Source organism: Clinocottus analis, unplaced genomic scaffold, assembly GCF_023055335.1.
Source record: "Clinocottus analis isolate CAN_PGR_092001 unplaced genomic scaffold, fCliAna1.0.p SCAF_13, whole genome shotgun sequence".
In the NCBI taxonomy this organism is placed as follows: Eukaryota; Metazoa; Chordata; class Actinopteri; order Perciformes; family Cottidae; genus Clinocottus; species Clinocottus analis.
In genome coordinates this window covers 6,195,930-6,218,452 of record NW_027175854.1, presented here as the reverse complement: position 1 = coordinate 6,218,452, position 22,523 = coordinate 6,195,930, and the positions used below count along the sequence as shown (strand labels likewise).

The following is a 22,523-nucleotide window of genomic DNA, read 5'->3' as shown; positions in this document are numbered from 1 at the left end:
CTTGCTGAGAACATCAGCGTTTGGATCGTTCTGCAGGAGCACGGCGGCGGTGCGCGTGTCGTCGTTTCGTGCGGCGATGTGCAGTGCGGGGAGGCGGACCTTGCCCTTGGTGCCATAGTTGATGAGAAGCGCCACGACATTTTCATGGCCCTGCTGCAGGGCTACTGCCAGAGGGGTGAAGCCGTCCTACAGGAGGAGACAGTCGGGGAGAGAGAGAGAGGAAAGAAGGGAAGTCAGAAAGGGGCAAGGAAGAGAAAAGAATGGAGAAGAGGGACAACACGGATTTGACACCATGTAAATTATATGATATGATCTTGTAGCCTGAAACACACACACATGTATCTTTTATTTCATGAAAATCTGTGTTTTCACGTACCTCAGTTGGGAGACTCTGATTGGCGCCGTTCTCGAGCAGGAACTTTACCACCTCTAAATGATTCTCCTGTGCTGCCATGTAGAGAGGACTGAACCCTTTCTGTAAGGTCACAAATATAGCATGCATCGTTACATACACACAAACACACAATTACATCGGCCCCATATTAGAAAGATGCAACATCAGAAATGAAAAAACACCCATCATCATGCATATACATGGATGTATGTCTAAATCGACATTGAGCGATACATAATAAATAGCTGTCTATATTTACAAAAACACACAGTCCTTGGCTGAAAATACATGGACAACTCTTGAGCAGGTGTGTCACATGTGCAAGCACAGAAATACAGATTTTTACACACAGACTTGGAGCACTTCTTTTGCTCAGAGCTCGCAGTGACTCACGTGTGACTGGGCGTTCACGTTGGCACCATAGTTGACGAGCTCAGCCACCACTTTCTCCTGACCTGCCAGCGCTGCGATATGGAGAGCCGTGTTCCCTTTCTGGAGTTCACACACACACACACACACACACACATACACACACGCACGCACAAAAACACACCGAAAGAGAGTGAGGGAAGAAAATTGGAGTGAACCAGAAGAGAATGATTGCAACATAATGGCCTAGATCTCTACACTGGAAACTCAACACCGAACTACATCTAGTGGTTTGTAATCATCCTGTATGGAAGGAAAATATGTGATGGTGACAGAGCGTTTTCTGTCCCTTATGACAATGAAAGCCAAACTATTATGAGTTATTAAATACAGATCTTACAGTGCAGGTGGCCCAACATGAACCTAACACCTGGTCATTGCAGATAACGTACACTTAGCTAAAAACGGATGTTTATTTTCCAATGTTGCATTTCTTTTTCAATGAATTTCTTCATTGATGTGAGACTAATCTGGAATTGTGTGCACTTACACTACTGTTCTTCTACACAGCTGCAGTGCAGCGGTGTAAAACAGAGGAGAACAGGTACCTTGGTGGTGGCTTCCAGCTCAATGCCAGAGTGTAGTAGCTCCAGGACCATTTTGACGTGACCTTCTTTAGAGGCCAGGTGTAACCCGTTGAGACCATTCTTAGGAAGAAAATGAGGAGATTTAGTCACGTTAGACTTATGGGAAACATATAGGCTTCAACGTTCTCTTATTAAAAACTATTGAACTTTTGATTAAACACAGCATATCTTAACGTTTAAGTAATACAGTAGCATGATAATCCTGTTCATCGTCAGGATTATATTAATCCCAGTGCACATTAATTGAAAAGCGATGCCACATCTCTCAAAGGGCAAAGTAATGAGTTGCATTAAATTGTGTTCTTACTCAACGCACAAAGTGTGAGGTAACACATTTACCCTCTACAGATATGTACAAAGCGCCCTCAGAAATTTCCACACATCCTTGCCTGCCTTTGGCATTGACCTCTCCTTGACCTTCATGGATCACTGTGGTCTCAACCATAATCACTGACATTAAGTACCTCAATATCTCTTAGAATGGCCAAACGCACCATTAGTGCAGTGGACTGAGACAGCATACTGAAATGTGTTTGATTTGTGACAGTAAACACCTCCAAACTCCCGCGTTCCCAATCAACCTGCGTTAAATAAAAAACCTCCCAAAGTTTAGATCCAAGCGTTAAAAAACAAACACCGTGTTTCTTCCGTCTCGTGCACCTTTAAGCACTGCAACATATGCCTGTTCCCTCCGGCTGCGTGGAACATCGCTCAGAAACTGACTGATTTACTCACGACAGCAGGACTCCTGCGAGTCCTTCTGCCTGTCTGATTGTCTCTCTGGATGGCTGCCTACATATCGTACTGGTAAAAGGCAAAGCTGCGACCGGCCTGCTGTAACCACTCTGGCCACCAGGAGTCTCAGTTATCCACACTGTTTGCAGGCATCCCCTCATACTGCGGTGTCACTTGAATTCAAATGGGTAACTCAGTCTCTCTGCGAGCATGCGCAGAGGGCCGGGAAACACACCGTGTATCAGCGGCAGTTACACACACTGTTAACTGCGATGTGCCTGAGCGTCTGCTGCGCACACACTGGACTGAAAAGAAGACACTATGACATTCAGTTTGGGTTTTAACACAGAGGAATATCACTTTCGAGGCCCATTAAAACCTGCTCCACTGACGTTTATGTCGAAACAGACACAGACACTAGCGCATCGATGGTCGGTAGACTCGTGACTTAAATGAATACAGGTACTGAGAGAGAGAAAGAGAGTCTGCAGGGCTGTAGGTATAGCAAGGATAGGCTATAGCTGCAGAATCACATAATGTCCCTATTAACAATCCCTCAGCCCTCAGTACAGAGCCATCAATCTAACAGATACAAGACAAATAAGTGGGGAAATGGAGAGACATATGTCCTTTATAGAGTCAAATTAAGGGCCTTTAGAAATATAATTAATCACATGGTTGGGGGGCAGAAATGTAATAATTGTAGATCCTAAAACTATTCATTATCTGGTTGATTCCAATTTCAACAGACATATGTTAAGGACTCTTGAATATTGTGCGAAACGTTTCCGTTCACGTCGATAGTGCGTCTCATCTTCTGTCTCTCTCGTGCGGGTGCATGACTGCACAGCACAGATTGCTGCCTCCAGTCTTGATGCCCGGACTTCCATCTCACTGACAGCGTTTTGTCTGAGTATAAAAGCACTTGTCTCTCCATTCCCCAAACATCACTCTCCACTCATCCCTAAAACAACAACTTAATAACAAGCTGAGTCTGAACACACATGTTTGATCTCACATGTTCACATTCATGTCTCAGGATATCCATTCGCCTGAAATTCTTGTTTCATGGTCCTGATGCAACAAGGTGTAAGTGTGCAGACGGTAGGGCTGAAGATTGAGGGGACTTTAATCTAATACACTTAATTATTCATGGCCACCACTTTACACAAAAGACAGAGAATCAGGAGGTCTAAGGAGTCCTGAATTTTTAATTCTCTTTCTGAGTCTCTTATTTTATATCGTTTGCTGATGCTGCAGAATTCCATCGAGATAATAGTGACATCATGTGTTGCATTCCAATCCCAAACTTTCTTTAAAGACTAAAACAAATGTGAAGTTCTTAAGTAACATTTTTTAATCATCATTCATTTCATAATCATGGCTTAGTGCGGTAAAGCCTTTACTTTCCCACACTGGGGTGACAAAGACAGACATAGTCTCAAACACTAGTGCATCGACAGCTCGACATTTGATCAAAGTATAGTTTTAATTTATTTGAATTCTCTAAATAAATTCACGGTACATATTCTAATTATGGTAAATGAATATGTTGAGAACATAGTCTAGAAGGGTTCTTTATTCTTGAAGTGTGTTTTCAGTATTATATCTGTTCTCTTTGCCAAGAATATGAGACTTTTTGTCTCGCCCGAGCAATGTGGTCCCCACATCTACAGTATTATGATCCAATATTTCATGCTCATAACAAAAGCAAGCCAAATGGCACTGAGCAAACCTGTATTTTTTTTCCAATCGGCTGCCTTGGGCATGAATTAATAAACTTGCCGTTGGTTTCAAGGAAAAGAGCGTAGTTGAGTTCTAGACCAGCAACATCGGAAATTTCTCCTGAGGAACATTAACAACTCTGAGCAATAAAGTTCTCGATGATGTGGCTCAGCAGAACTCTTTCATCTAGACTTGGTTGGTGGCAGCAGACTGCAGTATGTTTTGTTTTTTTTAACATCCAGCTTCTGTCTTTTAATGTGCATTAATCCACTAATGCATATACATCATAGTCATGCCTGCACAAAGATCCAAAAGAAGAAGAAAAAACTAACCAAAAGAGGTGTGACCACTTTTATTCACAATGTTTTCTAGGTAAGACATTTTGAATTTAGCGTGATTCCTACAGCAGGTCCTCCTGTGTAGGCTGACATTTGTGTCAAACACCATGAGTACTAAACGCTGTAATTGATTTTAATGCCGGAAACCGCTTCTTGGATGTCTGCGCTGCTGAGTGGAACAACATGATCTTACTTGATTGGCTATGTTGATGTTGAGTCCATTCTTCAAGTGATCATGAGCCTTGTCCAGGTTGCCCGAACGAGCCGCACGCAGGAAGCTGGTGGATGCATCGGCCTGCAATAAAGAGGGAGAGAACCATGGTCAAAAAGGAGAGGAGGGCATCTACGTAAATACAGATCAACACCTTATACACAGCGTTATCCCTCCGACACCAAAAGCACACACATTGCACATATGCCAACATCACAAACACTTGCTCAATCCCTCCGAGATCTGCCACAAGTCCTTGCTATCAGGATGTAGTTTCACTCAAAGCCACAGTCGGGTTATACGTTCCATAACAATAACATAACAGTCACTTAAGGCAAGGCACGAGGCTCCGAGCAGGAGATGCGATACTACGTGCGCGGGCTCTCCTGCCCTCTGTTAAAAGGCTTCGCCCACACTGTGAGTTTGGCAGGCGTTCACAGCCGAGCACACTCCGCCACGAGCGCCGCTGTCTGCCCGTCTGATCTCCGAGGAAGGCTCCTGCGGTTTGTGTCTCGGTGTGTGTGTCAGTGTTTGTACTCCCACCTCTGAATTCATCCATCCACCAGCCGATAGTGTAACACGGCTGACCTGCACGGGAGAGGTTTCCGGTGCCCTGAGCAGGAAATACGTCCCGTTTTCTTGACCCTCCCGTCAACGGCAACGATATGCATCCGATTGGGATGTTTATTCTCAAGTGGTTTGATTCCACTGGATTGTAGAAAAATACGCCTGCCATTTTTGAATGACTTGTTTTGTCCCCTAAGTAAAATATTTGTTTTTGTGCACCTTGCATTAGGTTTAATCTAACAAACACGTGATTATTTGGTCTCCTCCTCATCAACTGTAAGTTGCCCGAACTAGTTGAACATACTCAAAATGTGCGTGGAAACCCGTTTTAAGTTTCATTTACGTTTTTACACATTGAAGAACTAAAAAGGTCAAGTTGGGTTGACTTAAAACCTTATGTGCTGCAGTAAATATGTAAGTCCACATTAGTAATTTTCACTCAAAATCATTAGTTCAGCGACCCGTACAAATGAATTACATTGTATTAGAATTTCTCCAGAGGCATCCTGCCACTAAACCACTTCATATTTTCTTCAGGTATGAGAATTGTTCTGCAGATAAGAAACTAATAATTACCTGCGTAGTAAATAAACATGATTTGGTCCACTAGTATCCTTTGAAGTGTTTCTCTCCCTTCGTGCCTCTTTTTTTTATTCTCTTCCTGCAACCCATACATGTCTGGTAAGTCTATATTCACTATCTCATCTCTGTGCTTTGAACACGAGAGCGAGACATGACTCAGCCCGAGAGCGCTGAGAGACAGGACTTCAAACAGTCAGTGACAGGAGCCTCTCCAACTGAACACCCCCTGGTGCGCTTTAGGTGTCTGTCACATTATGCAGAGATCCTTAGCAATATTCTATAATTAAAGAAACTCATACACGAGATTATAACGTATTCTTTAAGTCTTGTTCGCATCGTACACCTTTACATGACTGTCCATACTCTCACATTGCATGTTCAGCTGCTAATATATCACACACCCTTTGCATGTTTCTCTTCATGTGCGCGATGACCGTGTTCATGATGCTGCATTACCGATCACAGCCTCCACCTGCATCCCCATGACTCCACCCCCATTGCTTCATGAACCAGTTCTCTCTGTTCATTTATCATCGTGAGGTTGTTAATGAGTGCCGGCCACTTTGAGTGTGTGTTTTAGAGAGAGAGAGAGAGAGAGAGAGAGAGAGAGAGAGAGAGAGAGAGAGAGAGAGAGAAGAGAGAGAGAGAGTGAAAGAGAGAGAGAGAGTGAGAGAGAGAGAGAGAGAGAGAGAGAGAGAGAGAGAGAGAGAGAGAGAGAGAGAGAGGCAACAACAGCATGAGCTATGAGCAGGCCGCAGTTTGCAGAAAATTAAAAATATTGCAGCACCTTCCAGTAACTCATTTGTCCTCAGCTCATGTTCACGTTGCTCTATCTATCATCCTCCTTGCTCTACTACCGTCTCTGCAGCTCCATCTTGCTCTTTTTCTTTCATCACTCCCTCCATCCTTCCTTCCATTCATTCTTCCCTCTACCACAGAGAATGAGGCTGTATGTACCATCCTGGACAGCTCACTTGATTTGTAATCATCGTGCCACCAAATAATCAGATTCCTGAAACATCCCGTACCGTACCTCAATCTGATTTGTCTTTTCCGGCCGCCTCGATAGAGTTCCCTCTCGTGTTCCTATTACGTAAACCGGAAATCACTTGGCCAAAGCCTACAATCATGAGCGAGGATTTTCTTAAAGTATATTTTCTCTCAGAACACTTAGAAGTACAATATGCTGAAAAGGTATTATGGAATAAAAATGCTATCGCCTCAATGTGGAAATGTATGGATTTCACGTTATACTGCCTTAGATGATAAATATGTATTATTAAAGATGTGTATACTGTGTGTGAGATATGTGATACACTGATTGTTTGCCAAGCCAATTCACAAACACTGAGTCAATATGATCTGCTGCATTGCAGCGATTTCACACTCTTAATGGACAATGTTTAGTCTTTACACACATTTGAATTTCTTTCCATAGATAATTATGCTAGTGGACCAGATGTTTTAGGTTTGAGAATGTAGGGAAGTGTAAACTTAATTATGATTAAGTTTCCATTTTAAATAATGCTGTCAAGCTCATACATTGAGAATATAATGATTTATAAGTCAGAGGATGTGGACTCCATCGCCCCTTCATAAGCTGCGTTTTGAGTATTAACCAATTAAAAAATAGACTTTTACAAAAAATAACCAAAGTCAGTGTACAGTTTGTTAAAGTAAAGCAGACGTGGTTTTACAGATAGATTAACTTACATGAGTAAAATGAAAAAAACAAATGAGACATAGCTAATCCAGGCAATCATAAATATTAAATGTTAATGGGCTGAATAGTAAATCAGCGCACAGCACATTCTACAAGTCAATACTACCAAACCCGGAGGGGAGGAGACACGAGCACTGAGGAAGCACAAATGAGCGGGACGGGAAACTTCCCGGCAAGGTCACAACAACGCAGCAGCTTTTTCTGAACAACACAACCACAAGGACGAAGAAAGAAGCAACAGCAACACACGACTATCATCAAAAATGTATTGAGTCCCGAGTTTTACATCAGAACGACTACTACTGATTTTCTGATGTTGTCTTGAGGTGAATGTCAATCTTACAATTTCAGTAGAAATATTCATTGGTCATGTAAATACAAGGCATGGCAAAGCTGACCATTTTTCTTGTTGCCAAACCTTAAGAAACCCCAACGCAGCTGATGAGGAAACACAAATAAAGCGTTGAGGGAATAAGCAAAGTGTGCACAAGGATGTACAGAAACATTATATTTACTCTGTTATTAAAGAGCCACATTCCTCAGACTTCCACCAACCTCTCAGAGACCAAAATACTGTCACTGTTAAATACAATGATATCTGATGGGACAATTAGTGAATATGAGATGAATGCTTTACATGATATTCATTCAATATACACACGGATCGACTAATAATTGAAATCTTTTAGACTAATTAGTGAACTAATTTCATGTATTAGCAAATATTCCAAATGTCATGAAAGCAGAACTTCATCGTTCAATCTGCATGTGGTATGGGTATCAAATCTATAAACTCACACCCAGGGAATATGGACATAATACTGTTTTAATCCCCACATTGTCCAATAGAATCACAATGAAATGCAAACAGTCGATACTTCTCTTTGCATTACGATCCTGTTCTCCTCGTGCCTCGAGTGTGGCTAACCCACACAAGTATGATGGAATATCCTCCCAACGAAAAACAGACTCATGAGCTTCATGGCGAGCCAAAAACAATTATGGAGACATGAGAAAAAAGCCAGAAGAGGTAGAGACCTCCGATACTAATACCGAGGCAGGGAATATCGAGGCCAAACTACATCCCCGTACACGTGTGGAAATGGAAGGGGAAAAAGGCTGCAGCCATTGATTTCACGGTTTGCTCTTTCATAAGAGGCATCCATGCCCTGCGATGTTCAGCATCCACATTTTTTGCACACAAACATACCGACACGCGAATATGCTGAAACACATAGAAAGATGACTAACACCTCGTGCCATCTCAAAAACATATGGCACCGAGGCGCACGGCAAACAGGGTGATTATATCAAAATGTAAGCTGTTAAGTAAACTGTTGTTGGTGTCGATTTTGTACATTTCTCGACTGATTTAATGATGTAAGAATGTGGAATACGTGTCCATAAACATTGGGATATTAGGACTCATATTTTCCTATCTGCAGGCTACTGTACACTAAGTCAGGGAGACATTTAATCTCTGAGCATCACAAGCTCTCTGTCACAAAAGCACGTGGCGCTTCTCTGCACTGGGTTTTCTCTGCACGACGTCATTGGCAGAACACTTGATACATCGACGGCTTTTGTCACCTCTGATTGTGAGATGAGTCCTTGTGACACTTCAAGTTGGGACATTTTCCTCCGTTTCAAATGCATCTCATCTCCTTCACACTGTAACGCCTAGTGCTTGTAGAAATACATACTGCTACTACTACCACTACTACTACTACTACCACTACTATTACTACTACTACTACTACTACTACTACTACTACTACTACTACTGTTGGCACAGACAATGTGTATGTTTGTTTACCAAGCAAGACCTTTAATTACTATATGTATGTATTATCACTTTTTTTTACACTGTTTCATGCATTCTGCTGACTTTGTAATATTGGTTTGTAGCATTTTATTTCACTATATATTGTGTGAAACTCTCGTTAATGTATTTATCCTTCTCATTGTTTAGTTATCACACCCAAGAGAATGGTCACGCCTCATATCTACACCACAAAGGATGAGTAATGATTTGTATGCCACAATAAGGCAATATGGGCCAACAAATGCATATATTTACCTCATAATATATGAGTACTTTAATTTAGCTACGGGACCTTTGAATTACTGTGAACAATAAATGTATACCTATCACTACTGAAGCCTATTCCTTAGTGCCTCTATGTCGGCCGCGTGTACCGCTGGAAACAAAACACATTGGTTTGTAAATGTGATTATGTGTAGGAAGTTCAACACTGTTGTTTTCACAGTCGAACAACATTAATTAGAAGGCAGAAAAGAGGAGCAAGATGCAGACGGGAGGGGAGACGGAAAAACACCCGAAGAAACAAAAGTGAGAGTAAAGTAAGTAGAAATGTCTTTATTATGAAAAACATTAAAAAACAACAACTTGCAATCCAATTTCTAGAGAGAGATGTAGCTAGTACAGTAGGTACTCTGCATGTTGGATGAACGGACACGGCATATTTTGGGTGTGTAATGTGACAAATCCTTGTGGACAGTAAAGCATATGTAAAAAAACATGTTTTTTTCATTGTAAGTATAAACACAAAACACATTCACATGATGATAAATATGCATATAAAGACAAATCACCTTACAAAAAACACGCACAGCAAAACCAAAAATAGCTGCGCGGACACCACAGTATGTTAGTGTTGGCACTAACAGGGAGGGAGATGGATCACAATAATGAACTCTCATGGGTTTAGACAAAGACCCACATTGACCACAAAGAGATTCTCAAGCGATCTCACATAAACACACATATAAAGAGGGAGGGGAGGAGGGTAGATTTACGCACAAAGCACAATGATTTGCAGGCTCTGACAGCAGGAAGCAGTGTAGTAGACGCCTTGCAGGCCCCTGCTGTCAAGTCTATCTTACAGTGAGCACAACAAGAGAAGAAACAGAGGGATGTGTGTTCGCACACACCCATCACTGTGTAGAAAAAAAATAGAAAAGCCTTATCTGGCAAGCCATTTTGTGTTTTTTTTAAGTACCCGCAGTGCTCATGTTTTTATCATAGGTTGTGGGACATCAGCCTCGAACCCCAGAAGCGTCAATGACATCCTCCACCACAAAATGGCCTCTAAACCTGCTGAAACCTGCACGGGGGCACACGAAAGAAAGTCGCTGAATCTTATAACTTCTGATATTACTGGTACAGTTTCTTCTTCCCCACTTGGTTTGACATCTCTTCAAGCCGTCTATAGGCCAACTCTAATCTGTAATGATAAAGGGCGTTCAAAGAGCTTTTTCTTCTTCTTTTTTACACACCTTCTATCCGGAGACCTTTAAGAAAGGAAGCGGAAGGATGTCATCCTCTAGAAATAAATCCCCCTACAGTCAGAAATAAATTGTCCCATTGTGACCTGTGAACTTTTAGCAGACACTGATCAGTGGTGGCAGAGAAATGATACGGGAAAAAATAAACCATAAACAGCGGTGAACTTCCGGCGATACGGGTAATATTTTGACAATTTTAGTGTCATTCAAATCGGATAATTGCTATTTTAGATAAATCATGTGACAAACAGACAAAGGAACCGCTTGTTTGTAGCACAACACAGTTTCCAATGATCGATGACTGCTTTGTTGAGTTCTTTTATGTGCCAGACATATTTGACACTGTGGTGGTATCACTTCTGTCAATCTGAGGGATTTTTGTATGTAAACCACTTGTACATAAAAATATTCAAACAGGTTAAAAAGATGCACCGTGATAATTGATTGTAGCCCCAATCCAGGAATGAGGTGGCATGACTTCACATCAGAGGGGAGATCATTTCCCCAGCGAGTCTATGCATGGCAAGATGAAGTCATTGCTCCGAGAATGAAAAATCAATCGAGTCCAGAAAGTTGCACAGAGTGGGAGTTGTTCCAGTATTGATGGATGGGTGGCAGGCGTGTACGAGTGTAAGACGGTACTCCACAAACACATGCGTATAGCCCGCACGAGTGATACCACCAACACATGCGTTGAGAAGTAAAAAAAACTGCATTTAAAAGTCACAACCCTTTTTATTTTCTCCATTAAGAGAGGCGTGTTAAAGCAGCGTGGCTTTTCGAAGCTCTGTAGATTGATCAAAGAAAGACTGTTTGCCTTTGATTAATGTCGAACAAATAGTGAGACGTCGCATGAGCTTCCATGGAAGTTGATCAACTGCACGGCGCTGCCTGACAGGAGAGTTCATTCAGATGTTTGATGTCATCTAGTGTGGTTGGCTTATCCCACTGAGCAGTATACATAGACTGAACAATCAGATACTCGTGTCAACACAAAGCCCTATTCATAATCACAATCCAGAATGAATCCAGATGGCAGTATGTGCACACGAGACACAACAACAGAAGAAAATGTCCGCGTTCGTGTGCTTGCACACAGCAGGTGATAATCGCTCGTAGCTGATGCTCACGTCACATCATTGTGAGAACAAACTAACACATTTTGGGAGTAGAGTTGTCTGAGAGGAGAATCAGATGCATGTCCCCTATGGGTTGCTCATATGACGCTTACACAGTTGCTTTTTATCTTAAAGAAAAAGAAAGTTGGGGAGTGAATACTTGATTACATGATTTGTTAAGATATTTCGCAGCGCATCAAATTGCCTCTTCACTCGTGAAACAATGATAAGACACATCAAAACGAGGAGTCTTCCTGTTGTCTTCTCCATGCCGGTGCTAAAGCAGAGCATCTGAAATATTTATAGCCCTTGTCAGGCCACTGCTTCTGCAACCCATTACAATCAAAGCAAACGTTTCTATATATGGTTGTATGTTCTTTATATATATATATATATATATATATATATATATATATATATATATATATATATATATATATATATATATAAAGGAATAAAGGAATATCTGATATACACACACACTCTGATAAATGTACAAAATGGATGTTGATGTGTTTTCTTGATGTGGCATTCAGGGGTAAAATGTGATACACAACAAATATTTCTGGTCTCAGTAACAATTTTAGGACGATAGGAGAATCATTTTTCTGTCCGAAAATGTACAAAGATGACTCAAATAATCAGGATGCGAACAAAAGCAGGTGTGGAGACTTTCAAAAATCCTCATCTCTTTTAGTGTTAAGCAGCATCAAAGAAACACTGTTACATCTTCCTCCAAGATACATAATTTATTATCCTTCCATTTAACGTTCTCGTCCAAACCCTAAATTCCTAATCCACTATCTCTTGAGAATAAACCCAGAGACTGCAAACGCACCGTACACACATGCTCGGTGAAAGAAATAGGCGTTTTTGTTCGGCATTTTAATTTTTAAACTTGCACTTCTTCCTGGTTCTGCCTCACCGTGATGTCAAGATCCTTTTGTCTTTACTGCTCAATTTCTGTTCCTGCCGACACCACAGAGAAGAAGGGGGACACAACGGAGAGAGAGAGAGAGAGAGAGAGAGAGAGAGAGAGAGAGAGAGAGAGAGAGAGAGAGAGAGAGAGATTGAGAGAGAGGCACAATGACGAAATGTGACACAGGGTGAGGCAGCGCAGAACTTCTCAATTCACAGGAACTTCTTTATTTGCTCAGCTGCACTTCACATCCACTCATTTCTTCTCATTACTCCTTCCATCTCTTGCTCACTACGTCACCCTCTTGCGGCTTGGTGAAATCCCTCCACCCCCCCACCCCCTCCCTTCTCTCTCTCTCTCTCCCTCTCTCTCTCTCTCTCTCTTTCTCTCTCTCTCTCTCTCTCTCTCTCTCTCTCTCTCTCTCTCTCTCTCTCTCTCTCTCTCTCTTTTCATAACCTTTCAATATGGATGAGCGCTGCAGAAATACTACTGGCAAAGCATGCTGGGTAGAGCTGTCCCTCAGAGTCTGTTCCATGACGTCATCACGCTGTGCTGACATTCTGGGCTCCCCTGACCCGTCTCAGTAGCCCATCAAAAGTCAAATTTCCTGCCAACAAATATCTGAAAATGCATTTGAATGACAAAGAGGTTGTCAGTGTCATTCTGGAATTCAGGGATTATAATTAAAAAAAAGGGGTCTGGCTGCATAAAAACAGTTTATCAAGCTAAATGATGTATCTTAGATGAATGTCAGAAGTTGGTTACTGTGTCTTACTAATCAACCACTACTAATAATACTAATAGAATACTCTCACTCTTTAAGTGTTCATCACAGCAACGGAACAAAGCATCTAATCTGGACGTTTATGCAAGGACTATTTTTTCCAGGTGCTTGTCCGGTCCTCCTTATGACCCTTTTCATGTGATAAGAGGCTTAGGGCTGATTAGCCAAAGCTACATTACCTTAACTTGGAGTGGAGCTGTCTGTGATTGCGCAATCAATGTTCAGAGGTAAGCGCTATCAATTCAGCATCACAGATTTCAGCTGTATCGGATCATCCAGGGCCTGATGTGACTGACCTTAAACAAGGGAGGCGTGTGCTTTTGATAGCTTTTAAGGTGCAAGACCCCAGATTAGGAGACTTGCTATTGCCTTTCGAGGGCTCTCAACATGTTGACTGCACGCCAGCGGCTCACGCTAGCTAACAGTGTTTACATGAGGGCGAGCTGGAGGGAGCGTGTGAAGTCAGGACGGCGTTATCACCCATCTATGGTGTTTGTATTGTAATGATATAACAAGCACATACAATGACGAGCGTGTTTTTTCATCCTGACATTGTTGAAAGCTGTAGGCGGCCGTAGGTGCATTGGGAGTGAGTCGGCGGCGACGTGACACATTAAGCCAATTTGCCAAGATGGCGACGGACGAATTGTCGAATGCAAGGCTTCAAAACAGCAATGGACGACGTCACGATGACTACGTTCGCTTCTTATTTACAGTCTACGGTAGGGAGATCAAGAAGTCAGCGGACTGCTGGGTGTTTGAATGCTCTCTCGCTGCGTCACTAAAGTGTGTGTGGAAAGCCCCGCTATCAGTGAAACGCAGAGATCAAGGGAGAGGCGACAGTAAATTACACGGTAAAGACTCTCACACTGAGCTTAAATGAAACGAGAGCATACCAATTTAGTTTCTTCCTTTCCGGAGGGGTCTCCACAAGACAATGGCAGAGGAAAAACTGTAAAACCTCAGTTGGAGTATTTTATTGTATTTCGCCCAGTGAATATGTTCATTTTAAAAATGCTTGTATTTTGCGCCTGCATTGCATATGGCAGGTGTAATATTTGATACATTACATTACCGGAGAGGCCAGTTTGAGACTGCTCTAAAAGAATGCAATTAATATGTTTAGTTCAATTTGAGTGAAGGGACATTTTTAATGGGTTCAAATCATTCCTGAAAGGAGAAGATAGGCGCAAACTGGTAGCTCATAAGTGCATAAAGACGCTTAAATACTGCAAAGAAGGGAGAAGGGGGGTGGACGTGGAAGCAAGGAGCCACTGTGTCTGGAAGTCATGTGTGCATAACTAATGCAAAGCACTCAGCTGCACTTGGTCAACGACTGCTGCGCTACCTCCCATATCGCCGATTTACAATCACGATGACAGGGGGGGAAGCATTAAGGCAAGGGGAGGAGCAAGAGTGATGGATAGAAAGGAGAAGAAAGACAGCAAGGGCAAACGAAAGAGAGAGGCGACTGTTAAACCAAATGAAGGGCACAGAGGTGGAAAGGACATAGAGGGTAATGATATAATAAATGAGTAAGAGGGGAAAAAGACAGCGGTAGGGAGGAGTGTGGAGATGCTAAGAGGAGGAAAAAGAAGGACAGAGGAAGGCCAGGTGAAAAAGACTGATAACACTTTACATTCACATTGAAGCATTTTGAAGTTGCCGTTGACATGACAAAGGAGTTTCTGCCCACACTGGCATGAGGCTGTTTTTGCAAGTCGGCACTTTGAAACAGCCCAACAATGACATGCTTTTCCCTCCACATGGTTGTTGTGTGTCAGTCACACCTGAATAGGATCGTGGACACCTGAGGTCACGTGAGAATACCATGGCGTGGTCGATAATAAGTGTTCAAAAAGGTCACATTGTTGAAAATGCTGGTTTTAGTGAGGTTTGAAAAGCAATAGCAGAAACAAATACCCTGGTGTGGAGATGACTTTTACAGTGAAATAGAGAAGCGGAGGTCAGGTGTAAGTGAGAAAGATACAGAGAGGAGGAGTGAAAGCCAGCTGTGAGAGAAGACATGTGTTAAAGCAACCTATCTGTGTGTGTGTGTGTCTATGTGTGTGTCGATTGGTGTCTGAGAGCAAAATAATCCCCAACTGGGAGATTTTCTTTGACGTGTACTCCCTCCATAGGAGGAGGTCAGCAGCACCTCTGTTGCCTGTGGAGTTGTGTGTCTTGAAGTAAGGTCACTGATTCCGATAAGATGAGATGAAGGGAGGTTTGAGTAGACGTTACATACAATCTACGGCATACAGTCTACGGCCGTGTTTCCCAAACAACATTCCCTTGGGACTCACTTTAAAAATAAACTAGCAATTTCAAAGATATATGTTTGATACCTCACAACTTTGCTTAATGCATGAGTTATAGAAAAAAACTCATGCCGATCATCCCGATCCGGTTTGAATCGGGATTGAGGAACCATCTCATCAATAACAAAATTCCCATCAAACACGCAAATTATTTATTTTTTGGCTAACAAAAACCCTCTTGAATAAACAGACACCCAATTTACATACACAAAAATGATCTCTATCTCACACGCAAATGTACACATGCACACATGCACACACACAAAGTGAAAAACACTCTCTTCCTCCGCAGTGCTGTCTCAGTAAACAACAGTCTTGTAACACTTCTTGTTTCAGCACTGTCAGTTTATCACCTTCCCCCTCCTCCAGCCATGTCATCTGTTCATTTTCAGGTGATCTCAGTCCAAAACCGAGGTCGTTGCCGTTACCTTTGGGCTTTGTTACATCCAGTCTGAGCATTTTTTTTAATGCAAAATCTCACGTTTTCTATTTTGTGGTTTTACACAACATTTTAGTGGCCAACTTGCAGCCTTTCATTGTCGATCTAATAAACAGATTAAAGGCAAACAAAATAATATGACACAATAACAGATATGTATATAGCATACCAGGATCACGTTTAAAATGTAGCTTAGTGAGCAGGAGTTTCATTTCTCATACAATGTTCATTTTGTATGTATATGAACTGCCATTAAATGTAATACATACTATGCCTGTAGTACAATGTAATACATATTATGCATGTACTACAATGATCCACTCAGACTGACTGATCGTATATCTCTTTCTGAACGTCTGGCAAATAAAAGAGATCAAGCCAAGTTTTATAAATAACTACTGTGGTATTCATCCTTTTCAAAATAAAAAGATAATTTGTTAGATGGAACATTTACACTGAATCGTGTGGGGGAAACTAAATAGTGGCAATTTTAATCTCAAATAGAAGAGAAGTTGCTATAAGGTCACAGCAGTATTACTCAGTATTTGAAGGCACAGTTGGACGTTTGATGTCAGAGTATCTGTGATCGAGGCCTGGGAGGAGGAGATAGATGGGTCTCGAGGCGTTGGGGGGGGGACCAGGAGCCGCTGCCCGATCGTGACGTTGACTGACTGACTACCAAATCACCCGTGTCATGAATCAAGACCGCAGAGCGCTCTGGCTCTGACACACACTAACTCACACGAGCACGCTGACAGGCGCAAGACACATCGAAACACACACTCTTGACCTGTACGTGAATACTGGTGTGTACTTAAAAAAAAAAAATATGGACACATTTTTATTACGCCCCGTCCTAAGCCGTGCTGCAAACAGGCGGTCGGTCACAGAAGTCGACATATGCTGCTCACTGTAGGATGTAAAGACTCCAGCAAACAGGAGGATGTACGCGTCAGCTCGCTGATCCCCGTCAGGCCACAGACACGACTCCCAAGTCACAGGCCCTCCGCACGAACGGCGGTCGTGACCTCGCTCATACCCACACAGTTTAGTCAAAGAGTTGTTTGCGAATATATGCTTTTCCTTCACTGTCATTCCTTCACTTTCAAAACAATCTGGTGGGACAGATTGACTCAATGACAGAAGACTGATGAACATCAAACCGTTTGCTTTTTGCTTTTATGACAGTGAGAGAGCATGAATCCAAAAATGCTGTGGAAATATATGTGCATGTCATACACCACAAACCAAGAAGGTGCAGTCATTTGTTCCGATCCTTTACCCATTTGTGTTCTTTTTCCACATCTCGTCACATGCAATTTGACACTTTCATCCAAAACATATGCAAATAATGTACACGTTATTGCTTCAATGATGCTTTTACTGAATTGTGAAATCTTCACTTGGTGACATATTGTATGTTGAGGTTTAATTTGTTTTTCTAGCACAAGTAGGCCAAGCATTAACATAAGCAATATGATAAGCTGAGTTCACTGTATATCCATGTGTTTGTATTTCTGTGCAAACATGCGGCAGCTGCATGTTGCGCGTGCCCCACTGTGCATGTCTGTGTCAGTGACAGCAGGTCACCACTAATCACCCAGTGGGTGCAGAGTCATAGCAGTACGCCTCATGCTGAGAGAGGGAGGGGTGCACAGAGGTGCTGATGGAGGATGAAGGAGGAAGAAGTCACAAAGGACGAATGCAAGATGAACTTGAAGACGAGATCGCAAGAGGCCATGTAAGTTCACGACTTCCTCTAGGACCGTGGCTTCTAAAAATATATCGATGACAGCAATAGCATTAAAGGCAGTGTCAAGCTCTGCCTTGAAAATGCCCCTTTCTCTGTTCTAAAACAAGCTGTCAAATCTGGTACTTGGTATGTGGTATTATACAAGTTATGACATGAAGTGAAGATGACAAATAATTAAAGCACATATGCTGTTAAGAAACATAATCACATCACAACCAGAACTGCAAAAATGGCAAATCATCTCAACCTGCCAGCATAGGAGCAAATGGCATTATCCTTAGCCACAAATTGCTATTGCTGGTCTGATGGATTTCTTAGGATGGTGACCACTCCTTGAGGCCGGTCGATATGATTCAGCACTCTGTGCAGGTACACAAGGGGCATTTTTTGCCAATGAGGAGCCATTCATCAATGGGACAACCTCCTGATACCAGGGTCAGGCCTGAAGGTCCAGCAGGGGTTAACACACAGCCTGTCCATTTAAAGCCACAGTGAGGGGCTTGCACCCCAGAGGCCAGCCAGCCACAAATTTCCATGTAGTCTAGATGAGAGTGGCGAGTCAGAGGGCGATACGGAGAGAGAAGATGAGTGAAGCACGATCCAAACTCATTAAAATAAAAAAAAAGAGCCTGTGGGCCAAAACAGACATTACAACCATGACAGTGACACTGAGACACACACAATGTGAGACTAATGAATTAACAAGAGCGCCTGGAACAATCCATCGCTCAAAACAAGTCCATGAGACAGAAATACCTAAAGAGTAAAATATGTGTACCTCCAAAACCTTAGCTTTTAATCCCCTCCCCACCCCCTACTCGATTGCCTGAATCCTAATAAACACAAAAGAGAACATACTGTTCTCTAAATGTAATGCACAATGCATTCACTGAAATGCATCATCAGGCTTTGTCAGTAACACAAGCTGGTGAACAAGGATGCAAAGTGGGTAGCAGCATGTCTATAGCGCATGATGTCACAAAGAGAAGTCACAGAGCTCTTTCCGAAGCTCATGCTATAATAAACCCGATGCACCAGGGAGAGCTAAAAATATGGGCTAGACAAGCTGACACACTGCATTTGCAGAAAGCTGCACTTCGTTCAGAGCACCCTCAATCATCTTCAACAGCCGTGACAGCGTGAGGCTGGCATTGTTTTCACCTTGCGAGTCTGCGTATGTGTGTGTGTGTGTGTGTCATCAAGGCAAAGCGTGGTGCTGGAGACACCTACTGCAGCGGGAACCACCACGGATACTATACTTTGACAGGTTTATTTGTCTGACTGTGTCTTTGGACCCATTTTGTAAGCACAACAGCGTCACAACTATGCCAATAATCACAAAACTGTACAGATGTGTATTTGAGATCCAAATGAAAGTAGAGTTTGAAGACGGGTGTGGTCCAAAGAAGGGCACTGGAAACTAGGATTCGGGCCCCTGATACATACACAGGCATATATACAGCAAGTACAGACAGATTTGTAAACTGAGATAAAGATAGCAGACTGTGTTTTTACAAAATAGTTGTTTTCTCCCTTTTTCCTGTGGGGGATGAAAATTATAGTGTAATCAATCACTTCAGACATTTTCCATGGTTCAGTGAGCTTGGTGACTTGAATTCTGATGAAGAAGAAAGCTCAACTTGCTAAGCCATAGGATTAAGGGGCTCTTTAAATATGTATGTTATGTGCATAATTGACAGAGGGTGGTTTGTCCTCTCACCTTGGCCTTCCCCATGGGGCCACTGGTGCAGAGCCAGCGACACCTTGTCACCCCGTCAGTCGCTCATCTCGCCTGAAAACAGCCGAGTCAGACTTTGTCATTACAATCTGGCCACGATCCACAAATATTTTCGCTTGTGAGTGTGTTCATATGAGTCATAGATGTGAGACGGAGATCAACAGTGTGCAAACCCAAGTGTGTGTATGAGGGAGTAAGATGTAGGATGTAATTCCAGACACACAAGCAAGAAATCAATCAAGTCAGGCGTTACAGTGATCCACTTGTGTCCTTCTGGCACAGAGAAACACAAAGTGTGATACAAGCCACTGCCTATTTTGGGCCATCGTCATCTTGTTTCTGATGATGACAACCACAACCGAACACGGGAAGGTAGGCAACCTGTCAATCACAAGGTAGCCACGCCCTAAAGCAAACCCTGTTATATTATACTCCAAATGGGACCATAACTTACTAATTGAACATCATGCTGTATTGAAGAAGACTTGAAAGTAGCGAACCATCTGAGAAGCTGTCATGATTGGATGAACCATCTGTCAATCAAACAAAAAAGCCAAAAACATTTTTTGAACATTTTTCATCCAGTCTTAAGTGCCTTTCTTTGCTTTTCCTTCAATGAAGAAATACTTTTGAGTTCTGATATAACCCATATAGGCATTTTCCACTCTGTATGACATCACACCTAAACCACGCCCATAACTACCAGTAGCACCCCACAGGTCATTGACTGGCCCAGTCAGGGGCTGGACAAGACAGATTTTCGTGAGATTTGTCATCCCAAGATTTCTCTTGTGATCTCGTGACGCAGTAGCCGTGCACGGAGAAACCAGAGGTGCTGATGTGAAGTACACAGTGGATCACACAGTAACAGCAGTGCATGATGAGAGGATTTTTTACTCGTCACTGGCACCGCCCCCATACTGACTTTTGAAGCTAACAAGAAGTAAACAGATGAGGCGATAACAAGCCAAAAAGGATTCTCCAGGGAAGACACAAAAGTCTGTATTATTACTTTTACTTGTGTGTCATTAAGTCCCTCATTGGCTCAGCAACCCTTTTAGAAAATAGAGCAACTGAAGTATTGAAATCATGATGAAATCCACATTCTCCAATGCCATAAAACAAAACAGCGTTAACTTGTATTCCTAATACTCACCACAAAAACACTTCAGTCACTTGAATCAATTGAACTGCTGCACTATGAATACATTTTTAAATACATTTTAATCTCTATATATAATATTGCTATTGTGGATTCTTTACTGTTATATTTATTGTTTCACTGATTATTTATATTACTTTAATTTTTATTTCACTATGTGTCTCTTGTGTGTACTTTACCTGCTGCTCTTATCATGCAATTTCTCCACCAGCGGGACTAATAAAGGAATATATTATCTTATTTGATCTAATCTTATCTAAATCTGTGTCTGTTAATGGATGGTTGTATGGGGAATTTGTGCTACCTGATTGTTTGCTGGATTTGCCATAATACATACAACATATTGTAATGCTTGTGCATAACTAACTGCTGATACGTCACTGAAAAACAGGAGAAAACTAAGTTGAGCCCAAGGGCATCCTGCTATGTTCTGCTTCACTGCCTACTATCCCACATTCTTAGTTTGTCAAATAACCAGCATCAGTGTTGGATCAATTAGCTGCGGTCAATAGCATCACGGCATTAGGGAAGAGAGGAAGGAGGGGGGCAAAGAGGTGGAAGGATAGAGGACAGCATGGGAATAGGGCTTTCCAGTGAGGAGAATCTATCTCCATGTCACTTAATGAGGCTCAATCTGCACACCAAGCAGTACATTACCATCTGGTACGGTGGACGAGCAACACGTCCGTAGCAGGCAATAACAGCGCAACGGTGAAGCACTGTAGTAAAAGGAGACTAATTGATTTAGGGTTAGGGTTTTTTTGGGGGGCCAGTTTAGACTTATTCATACACATTTTCTGACACATGCATTATGCGAATGGCTTGACCGCTCGACGATCAATAATATACTTAGAAGCTAGAATGAGGGCACATGCGTATTAATTCCCTGGCTTTTGATTTTACAGCGGACAGGCTGACAAATTACTTCACGGCCGACTCTGACACAGCAACGACAGTGCCTGAATGATGTTGGCAGTGGTACTGGCGTGTAAAGTGAGTCAGTTTTGCTGTCGGGGATTTCAGAGAGAAAGCTTTCAAATCATTTTTGAATCCTGGGTATACAGACGTTTGACAGACTATAACTCTCTTCTACTTAAGGTTCTAGTCCGCTAGCTTAGGGGCCATACATTATAATTCACCCCATCGTTTATATAATACTAATTTGTTTTTATACTTTTCCCCAAATGTAATCTCTGCATTTATTTATTGTGGTGAATCATCACTGGCCTCTCGATTGGATTCACCTGTCACAGGTTTGAATGAGCACCGATTCTCGATGACTTGCTACACATCTCAATGTATCACATGCTCAATTTTCTATATTACTGCACATTGCTGCTTTTTACATCAATTCATTAAAAAAAAATCTGAATTCCCTTTTCATTTTGAAAGTACCTTCAAAACAGAAATCCTTCAGCAGTGTTGTTATCTACAGAAACTATTTTTTTATTTTCACACAGCAGCTCTCAAACAGAGCACTTCATGAACCCCCATGGCATTTTAGGCTGCATAAATTAGCCTCGCAGCTAGCAGACGTTTCCTTATTCATAGCTCACCTACTTTTAGTTAAGTCATGCATCTGCCACCAGAACAACAGTTGTGAATTTCAAGCTGTATGCAAGTTTTTTCTTAGTCCAACATTGCTGAAACAGAGCGGCCGACAGTATCTTGGTAGCGAGAGCAACGAGC

General features: G+C 42.1%; 1 protein-coding gene across 8 annotated transcripts in view; it reads right to left on the bottom strand.

Moving 5' to 3' along the window:
* The window catches only part of ank1b (ankyrin 1, erythrocytic b), a 65,844-nt gene that overhangs the window by 30,652 nt on the left and 12,669 nt on the right, over positions 1–22,523 (bottom strand). For all 8 annotated transcript variants that reach the window (XM_068573778.1, XM_068573779.1, XM_068573785.1 and 5 more), the window contains exons 2-6: positions 4,402–4,503; positions 1,372–1,470; positions 788–886; positions 377–475; positions 1–186 (exon numbers count right to left, since the gene is read on the bottom strand). In XM_068573778.1, the coding sequence (XP_068429879.1) occupies positions 1–186; positions 377–475; positions 788–886; positions 1,372–1,470; positions 4,402–4,503 (585 nt within the window). The remainder of the gene's footprint in view (positions 187–376; positions 476–787; positions 887–1,371; positions 1,471–4,401; positions 4,504–22,523) is intronic.